At 47.4% G+C, this 17,508-nt stretch overlaps 1 protein-coding gene across 2 annotated transcripts in view; it reads right to left on the minus strand.

Moving 5' to 3' along the window:
- The window catches only part of LOC147117641 (phosphatase and actin regulator 1-like), a 698,578-nt gene that overhangs the window by 388,590 nt on the left and 292,480 nt on the right, over positions 1-17,508 (minus strand). For both annotated transcript variants that reach the window (XM_085988804.1, XM_085988803.1), the window contains exon 3: positions 12,699-12,779. In XM_085988804.1, the coding sequence (XP_085844930.1) occupies positions 12,699-12,779 (81 nt within the window). The remainder of the gene's footprint in view (positions 1-12,698; positions 12,780-17,508) is intronic.

A 17,508-nucleotide genomic window follows, 5' to 3' on the forward strand; every position in this document is an offset into this window, starting at 1 on the left:
CACTTATTCCTACTCTCTGTTTTCTGTCCATTAACAATGCTCAAGCCATGCTAATATATTACCCCCAATCCCGTGAGTCCTAATTTTGTGTAATAACCTCTTGTGTGGCACCTTATCGAATGCTTTTTGAAAATCCAAATACGCTACATCCACTGGTTCCCCCTCATCCATCTTACTAGTTACATCTTCGAAAACCTCTAACAAATTTGTCAAACACGGTTTCCCTTTCATAAAGGGAATAAAGGCAAGGTAGACATATAACAGTGCCACCTTTGTCAGCATGTTTGATAATGATGTGAGGACTGGATTTATTTATCTAAATCTTTTCTGGCAAAGGCAGAAATAGAACTCATCACCAAATCTGCAGCTTTTAAGATTTACAGAAACATGCACGCACTCACATATCCAAGCATGCACACATTTTGCATTTATATGGGAAGGATAATCCTCCTAGGTCATTTTCAAAACATAGGAGCCCAAAATGCCACTTGCCTGTGAGACCACTGCTGCAGTGTAAGTTGAGTGGAAGGGGTGGAAATTTGATTCTTCAGAGAGGGTAGGGGGTTTCTGCAATAGTCCTTCACCCCTGATCCTCCCCGTAAACCGCCCACCCACTTTGCCCCGGACTGTGCTGACCTCAGAGAATAGGCAGGACTGAAGTAATGATGTCACCAGCGAGAAATTACATCAATTCTGCCTCTTTTGCTGCCTGTGCAAAGTATGATGCATGATGTGAAAATGGAGCCCACAATTGTGTGTTTTTCAATGGCGGCCATCTGGGGGTGGGTAAGAGCAGCAAGTTGCTGCTCCAAAATCCATGGCCTACCATGGGGTGAATGCCCAGAAAACACCAGAATTGGCACAGACACTTGTCTCCTTCATCCAAATCAGCCCAAGCCCAGGATATGGGATAGCGTCATGGCCGGGACAGGTTGGTAGCAGAAGTTCTGCCTTGTTGCACTTCTGATGGGGCACCAGGAATTTAGGGCTCTGGGACTCCAGAGCTTTTAAATACATTTTTAAAAATCGAGATATAGGCATCGCTAGCAAGACTGGTACTTATTGCCCATACTTAATTGCCCTTAAGAAGATGGTGGTGAACTGCCTTCTTGAACCGCTGCAGTCCATGTGGTGAAGGTACTCCCACAGTGCTGTTAGATACCGTATTCCAGGATTTTAACCCAGCTACTTTGAAGGAACCATGATAATTGTCCAAGTTGGGATGATGTGTGAGTTGCAGGAGAACCCGGAGGTGGTGGTGTTCCTATGCACCTGCTGCCCTTGTCCTTCGAGGTGGTGGAGTTCCCTTCATCTAAGTCATTTATAAATATAGTGAAAAGCTGAGGCCGCAGCATAGATCCCTGGGAGACATCCTGCCAATTGGAGTGCATACTCATTATCCCTGCTCTCTGTCTCCTACCTCCTAACCAATTTCCAACCCATGTCAAAAGTTTGCCTCCAATTCCACGTACTGTACTTTCATTTTTGATAACAGTCTCTTGTGTGGAACCTTATCGAAGGCTTTCTGGAAGTCCATATAAATAACATTCATAGATACTCCCTTATCTACCATGTTAGTGACCTCAAAAAATTCAACTAGGTTAGTTAAACATGACTTACCCTTTACAAATCCATGCTGCCTCTCTCTGATCTGTTCATATTTGTCCAAGTGCTCAGTCACTCTGTTCCTATTAGCAGATTTTAGTAACATCCCCACAACAGGTATTAAACTAATAGGCCAATAATTTTCTATTTTATATCTTTTACCCTTCTTTTACAATCCAAGGGACAATTCTTGAATCAAGAGAGTTTTGGAAGATCATGAGTAAAGCATCTACAATTTCCTCAGCTAGTTCTTTTAATATGCTGGGGTGGAAACCATCAGGTCCTGGAGATTTGTCTACCTTCAGTATCATTATTTTCTCCATTACCATTTTTTTGTACTTATATTGGGCCAGAATTTGCGGTGGGTATGACGGTGTACTCTGAGAGTACGCCGTCGTACTGCCTTTAAAATGGACAGCAAGTTCTGGCTAAATCCCGAATTTGCGATTTGTCAAGTTCCAACTTGACAGATGATTCGCACCAGCGGGGAAATCCTAATTGCTGGCGCAGAGTTGGGCTAATTATCCACCAACTGCCCAGCACTTACACCTGAAAGTTTTACAGCTGATACAAACAGGCACACGGCCTGTTTGTGCAGCATAAGGGGATACCTCCTGACAAATCCAAGTAATTTTAAAAACTATATGAGGCTGGAAATGGAAGCATTTTAGGATTTTGTCCATGAAAAGTATTTATTGTCCATGAATAGTTCGGAGGAAATGGTTGCTACATTGAGGGTTTTATTTTTTTTTGCATCTATGTGGAGCATAAGCTTAAAAAAATCCATTCAGAAAGTGGAGTAAAGGAAATAAAACAAACCCTCATTACTAGAGCCTTTTGGGATTTAAGGTACATAAACATTTATGTTATAAATAATGAGAGATCTCTTCTGTTTGCTGACTGGAGCACCGGCCCACGTGATCCCAGGTACGCTCCCGCACACGGTGCGCCCCTGGGATCCGTAAGCCACTACACTGCCCTCTACTATGCAGCGTCTGCCGGCAGGTTCTCGAAGTTCACGTTCCGTTCGGATGCCGGCGGCGTTATCCGTAGTTATGCCGCCGACCACAAAATCCAGGCCATTACTGGTCAGTCCCTCCATTTGATTTATTTTAAGTTGCCCTCATATCTCTGATAATTTATCCTCTTCCTCTACTGCGAAGACTGATACAAAGTAATTATTTAACATTTTTGCCATTTCTTAATTTCAATTAGAATAGCCCCAAGCGTCAAGGGGCCTACCAAACCCTTAGCGCCCTCTTTCTTAATGTACTTGTAAAAACATTACAGAGACATAACACAAAGTAGGCTAATAAATTAGTGGCACTTTATTTTGCAGTTTCTTTTTGATGTTGCAGAAGAAGAAAGCAGCAAAGGATGCAGTAATAAAATTGATGAATAGACTTTATGATGAAACCATATTGGCAATTCACTCTGATTTGTGCTATCCATCAACAGCACGGCTCTTTACGAGACACCCAATATGGTCAACCTCTCCTGATTCTGTTGATTTTTCTTTACCAACTTGCTGGCGTGAAGAGTGGACAGCAGATGCTCCTATAAATCACCGTATCATCTCCGGCCCTACCGAACATCAACCAGGATTCAACTGCCCACAACACAGTTGGGCGCTTCTCAACCACTTACGAACTGGACAGGGATAGTGCACCTCAAATCTGCACCTTTGGGACCTTTGTGACAATGACAAATGTCCTTGAGGACAAAAAGGAACCATGTCTCACATCATTAAATATTGCCCACTAACTAAATTATTTGGTGGCCTACATGCTGGGGATGACAATTTTCTAAGATGGCTGGAATTATAGGCTGCATCTGCATACGCTAAAGAATAATAAATAACAGCGAAGGGTGACTGTGGCTCACTTAATTGTGCACGTGGACAGCAGCTGGATTTCTCTATATGCATCTGGTGCAATAGTCTTCTGGGCTCCACTGATGTTTCTATAGCAAAATCTTGTTGGTCCTATGATTGCAGAGTTGCTTCCTCCTCTTCCTTCATAGTTAAGCTTATTTGCATTGCAGGGCTGTAATGTAAGGCACCCTCCTTCTGTTGATGGATCTGAAGCACTGCTTCAAGATATCAATGGTATGTTCTATAATGATTCTGATGGTTGTACAAGTTGTATCTGTATTCTACTTTTGTCATAGCTGGTGCAAATTTGTTCAGCTATTGCAGTCTTGGTCTCAATGGAACCATCCATCCATGTGGCTTGTCCTTCAAATAAGACTGGCACAACTGATTGTCTTAAAATGAAAGCATTGTGATCACTGACTGGGAAGCAGGCATTGGTCAGCATGATAGGGTGTTCTTAGCCATTAATGCAGTAAAACCTATCTCTGTTCATTTAAGCATAATTGTATTCTGCTGAAGGGCCGGAACAGCCATAAGATCGTCGTCAATGACTCGCTGCTCTTTGGGAAACCCAGCAGTGCAGTGAAACTGGGTACCAATGATATACTGCTCTTGTTGTGCAGTAGGAAAAGAGATGAAATGATCGACCAAGCTGAACATTGCATCCGGTCAACTGTTTGATATACTGAAGTTGCAGGTCACCCTTGTGCTAGCTGCGAGGATTTGGAGGCATAAAAGATTGCAGTCACTTGACCACCACTGACAGTGCCAATCCAATGGTGAAAGTTCGCTGCTGGTCTCTTTGCAGATGATGATAAAATATGAAACTGTCTTCCTTCTGACCAGGAGCCTGCAGAGGCAGTTCCTGTTGCTCATTGCCAGGTAGGAGTGTACGGGCCTATAGGTATGGTTGTCCACCACCATTCACGACTGGATGTGGCAGGACTGCAGAGCTTTGATCTCATCCGTTGGTTGTGGGATCGCTTAGCTATGTCTACAGCATGCTGCTTCTGCTGTTTAGCATGCATGTAGTCCTGTGTTATAGTTTCATCAGATTGGCACCTATTTTTAGATACGCCTGGTGCTGTTCCTGGCATGCTCTTCCACACTCTTCATTCAACCAGTGTTGGTCCTCTGGCTTGATGGTAATGGTAGAGTGCCGGGCCATGAGGTTACAGATAGTGGTGATATACAATTCTGTTGCTGCTAATGGCCCACTGCATCTCATGGATGGCCAGTTTTGAGCTGCTAGATCTGTTCTGAATCTATCCCATTTAGCACGGTGGTAGTGCCGCACAACACGATGGAGGGTGTCCTCAGTGTGAAGAAGGGACTTCGTCTCCACAATGACTGTGCGTTGGTCACTGCTACCAATACTGTCATGGACAAATGCATCTGCTTCAGGTAGATTGGTGTGGATGAGGTTAAGTAGGGTTTTCCCTTGTGTTGGTTCTCTCACCCCATGCCGCAGGCCCAGCTTGGCAGCTATATCCTTCAGGACTTGGCCGCTCGGTCAGTAGTGGTGCTACAGAGCCACTCTTGGTGATGGACATTCAAGTCCCCCACCCAGAGTATATTCTGTGCCCTTGCTACTCTCAGTGCTTTTTCCAAGTGGTGTTCAACATGGAGGAGTACTGAATCATCAGCTGAGGGAGGGCGGTAGGCGGTAATCAGCAGGAGGTTTCCTTGCCCATGCTGATGCCATGACAATTCATGGGGTCTGGAGTCAATGTTGAGGACTCCCAGGGCCACTCCCTCCTGGCTGTATACCACTGTGCTGCCACCTCTGGTGGGTCTGTCCTGCCGGTGGGACAGGACATACCCTGGGATAGTGATGGAGGAGTCTGGAATGTTGGCTGAAAGGTATGGTTCTGTGAGTATGACTATGTCAGGCTGTTGCTTGACTAGTCTGTGGGACAACTCTCCCAAATTTGGCACAAGTCCCCAGATGTTAGTGAGGAGGACTTTGCAGGGTTGACTGGGCTGGTGGGCCTTTGTGGTGTCTGAATCAGGTGCCTATGTTGATGCCAGGTGGGCCATCCGGTTTTAAATTTTACTGTTTTTCCTAGTGGTTCTGATATAACTGAGTGACTTGCTAGGCCATTTCAGAGGGCAGTTAAGAGTCAACCATATTGCTGTGGGTCTGGAGTTACATATAGACCAGACCAGGTAAGGACGGCAGATTTCCTTCCCTAAAGGACATTAGTGAACCAGCTGGGTTTTTATGACAATCCGATAGTTTCATGGTCACTACTACTAGCTTTTTATTCCAGACTTATTTAATTAACTGAATTTAAATTCCACAGCTGCTGTGGGGGATTTGAACTTATGTCTCCGGATCATCAGTCCAGGCCACTACTAGTCCAGTAACATAACTACTATGTTACCATTCCCAATAATGGTTTACCATAACTTCCTTTCTGTTGTACTTTGCGCCTCTATTTATAAAGCCGTATAATCCGGTATGCTTTTTTAATCTGTCCTGTCACCTTCAAAGATTTGTGTATGTGAACTCCCAAGACTCTCTGTTGCAGCATCCCCTTTAAAATTGTACCATTTAGTTTATATTGACTCCTCATTTTTCCTTCCAAAATGTATCATTCACACTTTCCCGCATTAAATTTAATCTACATGCCCGTTTCACCAGTCTATCTCTGTCCTCCTAAAGTGTGCTGCTATCCTCCTCACTGTTTACTACATTTCCAAGCTTTGTGTCATCTGCAAACTTTGAAATTATGCCCCCTATACTCAGGTCATTTATATCAAAAAGAGCAGTGGTCCTAATACTGACTCCTGGGAAACACCAATGTGTACTTTCCTCCAGTCTGCTAAAAATTCGTACACCACTACTCTCTCTGCTTTCTGTCATTTAGCCAATTTCATATCCATGCTGCCACTGAACTTCAATTTTGCTAACAGATCTATTAGGTGGCACTTTCTCAAACGCCTTCTAAAAGACAACATCAACTGCACTACCTTCAGCAACCTTCTCCGTTATTTTATTGATGAACTCAATTAAGTTTGCTAGACACAATTTGCCTTTAAGAAATCCATGTTGACTTTCATTTACTAACCCATGTTCTTCCAAGTGATAATTAATTTTGTCCAAGGTTATAGTCTCTAGAAGTTTCCACATCACCCACGTTGGGCTAACTGGCCTGTAGTAACCTAGTTTCTCTCTCTCCCCTTTTTTGAACAGTGGTGTAACATTTGCAATTCTCCAGTCCTCTGGTACTTGTCCCATATCCAAGGACCATTGAAAAATTGTGGCCAAAGCCTTTGCTATTTCCACCCTTACTTTCCTCTGGACCCGGTGACTTTTCTACTTTGATAACTACCAACCTTTAAAGTACCTCCCCACTGTCTATTTTATCTTATCCAATTTCTCTACTCCCCACTCCTTTACTGTGACACAGGCAGCATCCACTTTAGTGAAGACAGATGCAACACATCCCCACCAGAAGATTTCCTTTTTGGTCCCTAATCGGCCGCACACTTCCTATGACCGTCCTTTTACTCTTTATATGTTTACTAGCTGAAGTGCCCGGCGGTGCCGAGGCTTTTTCGAGGGCATGTTGTTGTTGGAAGAGAGAGAGAGAGCGACTGGGGGGAAGAGAGAGAGCGACTGGGGGGAAGAGAGAGAGCGACTGGGGGGAAGAGAGAGAGCGACTGGGGGGAAGAGAGAGAGCGACTGGGGGGAAGAGAGGGAGGGGAGGGGAGGGGGAGGGGGGGAGGGGAGGGGGAGGGGGGGAGGGGAGGGGAGGGGGGAGGGGGAGGGGAGGGCGGGGGGGGAAGGGAGGGGGAAGGGAGGGCGGGGGGGAAGGGAGGGGGGGAAGGGAGGGCGGGGGGGAAGGGAGGGGGGAAGGGAGGGCGGGGGGAAGGGAGGGGGGGAAGGGAGGGCGGGGGGAAGGGAGGGGGGGAAGGGAGGGCGGGGGGGAAGGGAGGGGGAAGGGAGGGCGGGGGGGAAGGGAGGGGGGGAAGGGAGGGCGGGGGGGAAGGGAGGGGGAGAAGGGAGGGCGGGGGGAAGGGAGGGGGGAAGGGGGGGAGGGCGGGGGGAGGAAAAAGGGGGGGAAGGGAGGGCAGGGGGGAGGGGGGGGGAAGGGAGGGCGGGGGGGCCCCCCCGAGGGTCGCGCCCCCCCCCCGAGGTGAAGACCGCCGATTGCGCGCGCAGCAGGAGCTGAGACGCGGCGTCTCTCTCTGGCTCGGCCGGCGGGCCCGGTTGCCAGGGTAACCGTGACGCTGACCAAGCCCCGCCCCCCGGCCGAGCCAGAGAGAGAGACGCCGCGTCTCAGCTGCTCCTGCTGCGCGCGCGGCCCCCCCCCCCGAGGGTCGCGGCCCCCCCGAGGGTCGCGGCCCCCCCCCCCGAGGGTCGCGGCCCCCCCCGAGGTGAAGACCGCCGATTGCAGCTGTGCGAGACGGCCGGCGGACCCGGTTGCCAGGGTAACGCTGGATGCTCAGCAAGCCCCGCCCCCCGGCCGAGCCAGAGAGAGACGCCGCGTCTCAGCTCCTGCTGCGCGCGCACCCTAGCAGCGCTGGGCTGAGGCTCGGCCCTCCAGCCTTCGAGTGGGGCCGGGAGGTGCCTAGCTCGGGCGTGGGTGCGGAGGAGACGCCGAGGCTTCTAGGCCTACCTGGAAAAACAGGGAAAGGTAGGAAAATTAATGAGATTAGATAAGTTAATTACTTTCTAAATCATTTTTTTTAAGAACAATATGTGTTTTAAATGCAACGTTTTTTTTTAAGACGCAGAAAGCGGGAAAAAGAAAGGAAAAGTTTGGAATCAAGATGGCGGCGACTCACCTCGGTTCAGAACGATAAGGCCCGGCCACACACGCACCGATTGGCCCGGCGGCACACGCCAGCAACCCGGCGTACGATTGGTCGAGCTCGAGGTCACTCTGTCGCTAATGAGCGGATAATGAGATGCTAATGAGCGGAACGTTGAAGGTTTTTGGGATACCGCGGGCGCGATTTTAGCCCGGCCGAAACGTAAATACGCTTAAAACCGTCTCGGAAGCGTAAGCTTTCTTTGGAGGTAACGCGCGCGTAGACACACCCTGTAACTTTCGAGCACATAGCCCGACAGACGCACACGCGATGACAGACAGAATGACAGACAGAATGACAGACAGAATGACAGACAGAAGTACCGATTTATATATATAGATAAAACATTTTAGTGTTCCCTTTTATGTTACCTGGTAATCTTTTCTCATACACTCTCTTTGTCCCTCTTATTTCCTTTTTCAGTTCCCCTCTGCACTTTCTGCATTTTGCTTTGTCCTTATATGAACCTGATATTCATCATAAGTCTCTTTTTCTGTTTCATTTTAATCCCTATTGCTTTAGACACCCAGAGAGCTCTACCTTTCCTTCCCCTTTCATAGGAATGTGTCTGGTCTGTACACAAACTATCTCCTTGTTGAAGAGCTCCCATTGCTCATTTACTGTTATACCTGAAGATCTTTGTTTCCATTTCATCTGGGCCAGATCCCTTTTCAGCTCAATGAAATTAGCCCTCTTCCAGTTTAGGATCTTCACCTTTGATTGTTTCTTGTTTTCCATAACTACTCTAAACCTAATGATATTGTGATCACTGTTTGCCAAATGCTCTCCCACTGAAACATGCTCCACTTGCCCCACTTCATTCCCCAGAACTAGATCCAGCACTGCTTCCTTCCTCGTTGGGCTGGAAACACACTGATCAAGAAATTCAAGGAGGATTGAAAAATTGTGACAAAGTCTCCCCTATTTCCACCCTTATTTCCCTTAGTAACCTAGGATGCATGCCATTCGGACCGGGTGACTTTTCTACTTTGAGCGCTGCCAACCACTGAAGTGCCTCTTCTTTTATCTATTTCGATCCTATCCATTTCTCTACCCCCATCCTCCTTTACTGTGACATTGGCAGCATCCTCTTCTTTAGTAAAGACTTATACTGCTGTGAAAAACTAAAGTACAGAAAAGCAGTTTGCAACACTGATGGGTTTAGTTATTACTGAAGGGGATGTGAGTGCTGCAGGCAGTAGGTTTTTTTTCTAGAGGTCTGGAGCATGTTCCTCTGGAAAATATTTATTTTGAACAGTTTATTTGGTGCATTTTTTGATTGCCGCCACAGGGAGAGAGCCCGGGGGTTTTCCGAGGAAGCTTTGGGGGCATTGGTTTTAGCAGTGGAGAGTAGGCGAGCGTTCCGTAACCACCAACTGGCCTATGTGGAGGGAGGTGGCACACCATATCACAGGCAGCACTGTGGTCCCCAGGACCCACACCCAGTGCAGGAAGAAGTTTAACGAGCTCACACGGATGGTCAGGGTGAGGGAAGGCTTCAACAAATGCTACATACCACCATCTGTACCTCAAGCTTCACACACTGCTCAAAGCACCACACCCCCAGCGCTCACCCACCAACAAACTCTACCTAGCAACACTCACACCCACATCTCACACCTTGCACACAATGACAGCTATTCAACTATGGCAGGCACAAGGGTCATTAGTTATTAGAATTCATGTCATATGTGTGATATCTTTATAGATACATTTACTAATGGTGTTTGGAATATTTTGTGGTCTCTCTCATTTTACCTTTGCGCCCAGGAGGATGCTGTGATACGCCATGAGATAGGGATTGTATGATGGGGATGTGTTGAGCTACAGGGATCTGTGGTTTCATTCATGTGAATTGGAGTCTGCCGAGCCAGTCACGGAAAGCCTGTCCAGAAGGCCGATTGTCTTGCTGCCTCCGTCCTCCCTCCTGTTCCTCCTCCTCCTCGTCCTCACCTGCCTCATCCTCCTCCTCGTCCTCTTCCTCCTTGCCCTCTTCTGCCTCGTCGTCCTCCTGAGGTAATCCCACAATCCCGCAGCCCCCATGACTGTGAGGAAGTGTTGTGAGCAGAAGCCTTTAACAAATAATGAGTGACTTTTGCACTTGAATGAACACTCCCTGTCACCAAAAGATCTTGAAATAGCTAAAGAAAGCTGTTTCAGTTGCAGGAAGTAGCATACAGGCACTGAACTGCAGAACCCTGTCAGGTACAGCTGATTGGGGATGGTGCCTTTAAATATCGTTGCTGCAGCCTGCTTCCTGCTAGTAAACGCCAGCTCTCCCTGTCGTTGTTCTGCACTGCCATTAAGGTAAGTGGTTAAATCCAATGTTGGAGATCAGGCACACTCACTGATGTCACGATCTCTATGATGGCGAGCTCCCTGGCGCTAGGGTTTACTGGCAGTGCTACCAGCATCACCGACATGGCATGTGGTGCTGGAACCGGCATCAGCTGTCGTTACAGCTGTCAGTGCCATCTCCTAGGGTTTTCATGACAAGCTTAGGACCCAGCGCTGAACTCAGCACAAAGGTCTAAGTTCACCGAGGTGATGTTAAGTCGGCGTGCACACCTCCCTAATTTATATTTCCAGGGTCATTGTTCTTACCGGCAGTGCTGCCCTACCTTGGAAAATGGCGGATGCCGCGGGACCCACTACCAGTTGCTGAAAGAGCGGCGGCCGCCGTCATTTTGTTATATTTTGACGGTAATGGGTGGCAAAAAGCACCTGAAATTTTAGCCCTTAATCTTTTAAAGTAAGTAAAACTCATCCCAACCTCCTTCCCTTTTTTTTATAAACCCTGGAAATTCTGCAAATGCAGGGATAACAATGCTCAATTAAAGGCAGTTAATGCATTCACAGTGGGGAACATCCTCATTATCTCAAAAAAGCAGCTGCAACTAGTCCTGAAGAAAACAAATTTTCATATCATACAACAGCTGGAAAATAAAAAGTTTTTCAAAGCTGGATTATAACAACTCATTTTTTATGTATAACTTCTTTGGGAAAAACAATAAACACACTGTGACCCACTCAGAAGCCATCAGCTCACCATAAAACTTTGCTGCCTCAAGTTCAAGTGGGAGAAAGAAACTTGATTGATTGGTTCTGATATCTTCCAGTCCTGCCATTCCAATCAATCTGATTGGTTCTCATTGCTTCCAGTCCTGCCAGTGAAAAAAGCTGCTTTTTCTTGTGACGTGCTAAAAATTAATATATGGGTTGAAATGTTGTCATCTTAAAATGATCGGTGGAATGAACACTAATGTATTGAAATAATAACTGGGTTAACGTAAAATAATGTGAGGGCTCCCAAAGGTGATCCCACTAGGCAGACCCTGCTGTATGAATCCTGCAGACCTCAGTGCCTGAATTTCTGATATGTGCTCCAGATGGTCAAAGATCCATGCTGGGAATACTAATATCTAGAATTGACCCTTATTAGCTTTCATCTTCGGTATTTCTGGTGCAGCACTTTGTGCACTGGTAGCAGATATGAGAAGTTGAGTGCAGCTGATTAGTGGCTGATTAGTAGATTCCCGAATTGAAATTCATGGGTGCTGCAAATTGGGCATGTGCCTGAATTCCTAACAGGACTGCTCCTACAATCTCAGTGGGGAGAGGAGGCTGTTGCAGGAAATATTCGGTGCCTCATTAAAATCAATAGATGGGAAATCACAGAATGCACTCTAAAATTTCCCATAATGTGCCCCAGAAGAGCATGGAATCGACCCATATATGTTAAAACGTACCCTGGTAATTCAAAATACTTTTATTATTATGCTGGAAATGGGATCCAACTGTGTTTGGTCATATCTGTGCTGAATTACAGTCAGTGTGACCCAAGTTGATTTCATTCATATAATGAAAATAACGATGAAAATTAAATGACAATAAAAGCATATACCAACTCTAATTCTCCTGTATGAGGTGTGGCTCAGTGGATTCTGATCAAGATTTCACTATAAAACCAATAGGCATCCCTTGCAGCGACTATTTTACACTATTGTATAACTGCAGCACTGACCTCCATAATGTCAAGATGAATATAAATCAATATTAAGAATTGTTCCTTAGTACAGGCAGATTTGTGGCTGTGATCCCTTATATACTGCGTGCACATCCTCAGTAATGTTACTAAGGGAGAGAAAATCATTCGAAGGATCAATGGCAGGATGCAGGTGGAAGAGGTCATCCACCCACTTTCCTGGCTGCAGTTGGTTGAGTGATGCTGGAAGAGTGAGGAAGGGGGAATATTACTTGCAAAAAAGGTGTCACACACATTTAAAAAATACTCTGATAAGCATTTGCTCTCAAAAATTTTACAATATAACTTAAATTATGGTTAAATCCAGGAACAAGATACATCACTCACCCTTTTCTGTATCAGAAGACTTACCTTTTTCAAAAATCTCTTTCAGTACTCCTCGTTTTATCAGCTCCTCTCTGCTTTGCCGTGTGGAAATCTTTCTTTCCAGAGCTGAAAGTAATAGAGATTATGTTTAGATACAGTGTCCTAGAAATTAATTTGCCTCCGAAAACGGGCGCAGGTATCGCACTGCACTAGCAACCCGCACCCGTTCGGAGGACTGCGGGCAGCACCCGATCATCATGCTGCCCGCTCATTTCCATGATTGTGGCATTCAGCTGAATGCGCTGCTGAGTGACTGAATGCTCAGTAGGGGTAACAAGTTCATGTGAGGCTAGCACCAATTAAAGCTAGCTTGCACTACATAAAGGCAATCTGCACCTCTTAAAAGGGAGGTGTATTCTGCCTGCAGCAGATCATTGAACTGGCTGAGGAAGACAGTGGAAAGGAACTATTCATGATGGCACAACAGGGGCGAGAGCATGTACCAAAGTTCTCCGATGCAGCACTGGAGGCCTTGGTGCAGGAGGTCAATAGGAGGAGAGAGGTCCTCTTTCCAAAGGGGGCTAAGAGGCTCTCCAGGCAACAGATCAAAGTGCAGTGGAAGCAAATAGTAACTGTGGTGAATACCAGCTGTGTAGCCCTGAGGATGTGGACACAGTGCAGGAAGAAGTTTAATGACCTCACACGAGTAGTTAAGGTCAGTGAATTCATCTTCCCCGGTGACCTGGCCAATATTTATCCCTCAATCAACATCACTAAAAAACAGATTATCTGGTCATTATCACATTGCTGTTTGTGGGAGCTTGTTATGCACAAATTGGCTGCCGCGTTTCCTACATTACAACAGTGACTACACTTCAAAAAAGTACTTCATTGGCTGTAAAGCGCTTTGGGATGTCTGGTGGTCGTGAAAAGCGCTATATAAATGCAAGTCTTTCTTTCTTTCTTTCAAATGCCATATCCCAAAAAACTGCACCACTAGCCTCAGGCACTGCTCAATTCACCACACCCCCATCACTCACCTACCAACAATCTCTATCAATCACGACTCATACCTCGCATCCACATGCTCCATCTCAGCCTACACACTTACCACTGCTGCAAGCCACACACCAACATCTCACAGCTTGCACACACTGTAAGCTATTCAACCATGACAGGCATATCACCCAAACACATTGCACCACACTCACTGACACATTTCCCTTTCTCTTAAGGGAAAAGGTGGCGCATAACTGGCGTCAACAGAACCTAACCGGTGGGGGACAGGCTCAACTGCACCACCTCACCCCCATAGAGGCGATGGTGCTGGCTATTCTTGGGAGGAGCATGGCTGAGCCCGTGGCCAGCAGCGAGGCTGAAAGAGTACAAGATGGCAGTTTCTTCATACGCTATCCTCCATCTCACATCCCACTTCCCCCACATCTCACAATCTCTTCTGATTTACAAGCTGCAGATGGTGTAAGCGTGCACCTCTTGCTTCCCCACCCCTCCCCTCACCACAACCCTACCCTTGTGCCTTTCTCATTTCAGATACCCAGGAAATCCAACCTGTCCAGCCAGTGGTTCAAGAAGAGAGAGGAGAGTGATGAAGGAGAAGAAACACTGTCACTCGATCTGACACTCGCAGCTATCAGCTCAGATACTGGCACTGCGTGGACTTTAGAGAGTAGCTTAGAGCCGGGTTCTGCACATGGTGAGTCACCAGGCACGAGTGGGCTGCAGCCAGGGAAGGGGGAAAGGTTAGTTAGTGCAGGTGGCAGCTCCCTGGAGGGTGAGGTCGAACACAAGTTCTGCTGCAGAGGACTCAGAGGAAGACTACAGAGACCTACAGAAGAACGCTGATAGGTATGCACAACACAATGCTTGGTGCATTGGCAGGCCTGCCAGAAAGCCTGAATGAAATGCCAAGGAGCATGGAAGAGTCCGGCATCGACCTTGCACATGGCTTTGCACAGAGCTTGGAGCTTTTCAGCATGGAAGGGGTGGGCAGATCCATTAGCGCACTTGTGAATCCAACCATCATGCAGCATCTGATGGCTGATGTCTCAGCTTCCATTGTAACACAAGCACAAGCCACCCTGAGTGCTGCCACGCAAGCTTAGGCTGCTGCCATTGTGGCTGGGTTTACCAGTGTGGAAAGGGGCTTGCAGGGTGTCACAGCAGTCCAGCAATCTGTCCTCCAACAGGTGGCTAGGAATGCTGAGGTGCCACTGGCAGTGGCTCAGTGGAGCAAGAACCTGCTGTCCTCTCTCAGGATGATTACTTTCGTCCTCCCAAGGCTGCCGCTCCGCCAGAGCCCTTGCTGTTGCCTGTCAGCCTGCTAACCCAGACTGCTACCGCCCATGGCGAGGTAATGCTTGAGGTCATCCTGCAAGGACATCTGGCATCTTCCCCACTGAAAGTCAGCAGCCTTCCACTACCTATGCTGCAGCCACTGGGGTAGCACTTCGTAGGAGCACTAGGACAGTCAAAGGCACACTGAAGACAGGCACTAAGGGAATGCACCAGGGTGCTTAGTTGACTTTGTTATGTTATATTGGATGGATTGATGGATAAAGTTGGATTGGAATGTTTCTTTTGTGGTGGTTTTTATTTCAGCATAGTGGCCAAGAGGATGCTCTGATGGTCAGTAACAGAGGGAAGGTAAGGTGTGGGACTATTGCTGAATGGGGAATTGGGGTTGTGTTAACTCATACCGCAGTTGGATGAGTCGATCACGGACAGCCCAGGCAGAAAGGGGCTGTGTTGGTTGCCTCCTCCCTTCTGCTTCCTCCTCTTCTGCTTCCTCCTCCTCCTCCTCTTCCTCCTCAGCTGGTTGCCATATGCCTGGTGGCAAGGGCTGGGCCCTCTTGATGATGAGGTTGTGGAGCGTGCAGCAGACCACAATGAATTTTGAGACGCTTGAGAATCTGGCGAGTAATGCAGGGCTCCTCCAGAGCGGTCCAGGCAGCGGAATTGTTGTTTACGGATGCCAATGTTCTGCTCTATCAGATTCCGTGTGGCAGCATGGCTCTCATTGTATGCATGCTGCCCATGAGTTGTCACGATGCGGTGCAGTGTCATGAGCCAAGTGGTCAGTCGATAGCCCTTGTTGCACAGTAGATACCCTCTGGTTTGTCTTGGTGGCTCAAAGACTGAGGGAACAGCAGACTGGTGCAGAATAAAAGCATCATGACTGCTGCCAGGATACCGGGCATTCATCATGATGATTTGCTGAGCATGGTCTCACACCAACTGCACATTCAGCGAGTGATAACCTTTGCATCTCAGAATTTAGATGCGACTCCCGCAAAGCCACGTGCGTGCAGTCGATGATGCCCTGTGGCTGGATCAGGTGCTGGGAGCTGTCTGCAACAGAATCTGGCCTGGAAGAGACTGAAGAATGGCTAACCATGGGAGAGAACGAGCGGGCACCCAGGTTTTCAGATGCTGCACTTGGTGTTGGTCTTGGTGGAGGAGGTGGAAAGGAGTAGAGATGTCCTGTATCTTCAGGGGGGCAGGAGGCCCTCCAGACACACAGTGAGAAGGCAATGGTAACAGATAGCCGCAGAGGTCAATGGCAGGAGTTTAGCCCCAAAGGACCTGGATGCAATGCTGCAAGAACTTTAATGACCTCACATGCAAAAGTCGGATAGCCAGTTGGTGAAGGATAGAAGACTAGAGCCTAGTCTTTAGTTGCTTACAAGTCTTTATTCACAGAGACACACATTGCATACTGTGCATAGCCAAGATAAGCTTACAACCCTTCCCTAGCCTACTCCCATATATATATATGGGAGCAAGAGAGTCCCCAATTAATTCCCACCATCTGGAAACAATTAGCACCCAATTGCTATACAGCATTTTAATACCATAAACAGATTTCCTTCTCCCTCTTTAAATAAAAAAAAATCTAAACTTTATGGCCCAGAAATTCGTGGCCCCCAGAAAAGCTGCCGGTGCCACTGCGGCCAGGGGTTAATGGCCGCCAAAAATGGTGGCACTAGCAGGACTGAAAAACTGGTGCTGGAGACTAATTATCATTAGCCCAGCGCTAAACTCAGTGTAACGCCGTCCTGGTGGCGTTGGTCCTGGCAGCAGGCTCCAATGTGGCGTGCCCAAGCAGCATTGCTGCTTCAACAGCCTCTGAAAGCGAGGCTGTGATTTCACAAAACATTGTGGGATTCTTAAAAGGGCAATGCATTGTTGTTTTCTCAAAAGGGCAATGCCTTCTGAAATGGAAAAAATAAAAATTATGTAAAAATATGCAGCTCAACTGCATTCTGAAAAAAAATTAACATTAAAATTTTTTTCCAAATGGGAGTCTTCAGCTCTTACAGCTGAATTCCCTTCCGTACTTAAAAAAGTGGGAAACGTGCTTCAGCGCTAACACAAATGGCTCAGCAAGCCAGGGAAGGGGCGCTCAGGGTCTCGCACACAGCACTCCAGCTTTGTGCAGGGGTCAACACTGCAGGAGAGATGCTCTACCCACAGGGTCCAAGAGACCCTCCAGAAAGAACGTGGTGGGACCAGATCACCGAGGCCATCACTGCCAGCTTGTGTCACCCCCACCACCTGGCTCCAGTGCCCAAAGAAACTTCATGACCTCAGACCAGTGGTCAAGGTCAGCGAATGCATCTTCAAAACCCGACTCCTACCAACTGCACTACTGCCTCACACACTTTTCAATGCATAACTCCCATCCCCCACCACTCACCTACCAACAATCTTTATCAAACATGAGGCACACCTCCCATTCCTAGTTTCACCTCACTCCCTTGAAGGAGACGGTGCTGGCCATTCTTGGCAGCTACACGGCTGAGCCCTTGGCCAGCTGCAGGGCTGAAAGGTTACA

Source organism: Somniosus microcephalus, chromosome 5, assembly GCF_052327205.1.
Source record: "Somniosus microcephalus isolate GS21.2 chromosome 5, FLI_Smic_1.0, whole genome shotgun sequence".
NCBI classification, from domain to species: domain Eukaryota; kingdom Metazoa; phylum Chordata; class Chondrichthyes; order Squaliformes; family Somniosidae; genus Somniosus; species Somniosus microcephalus.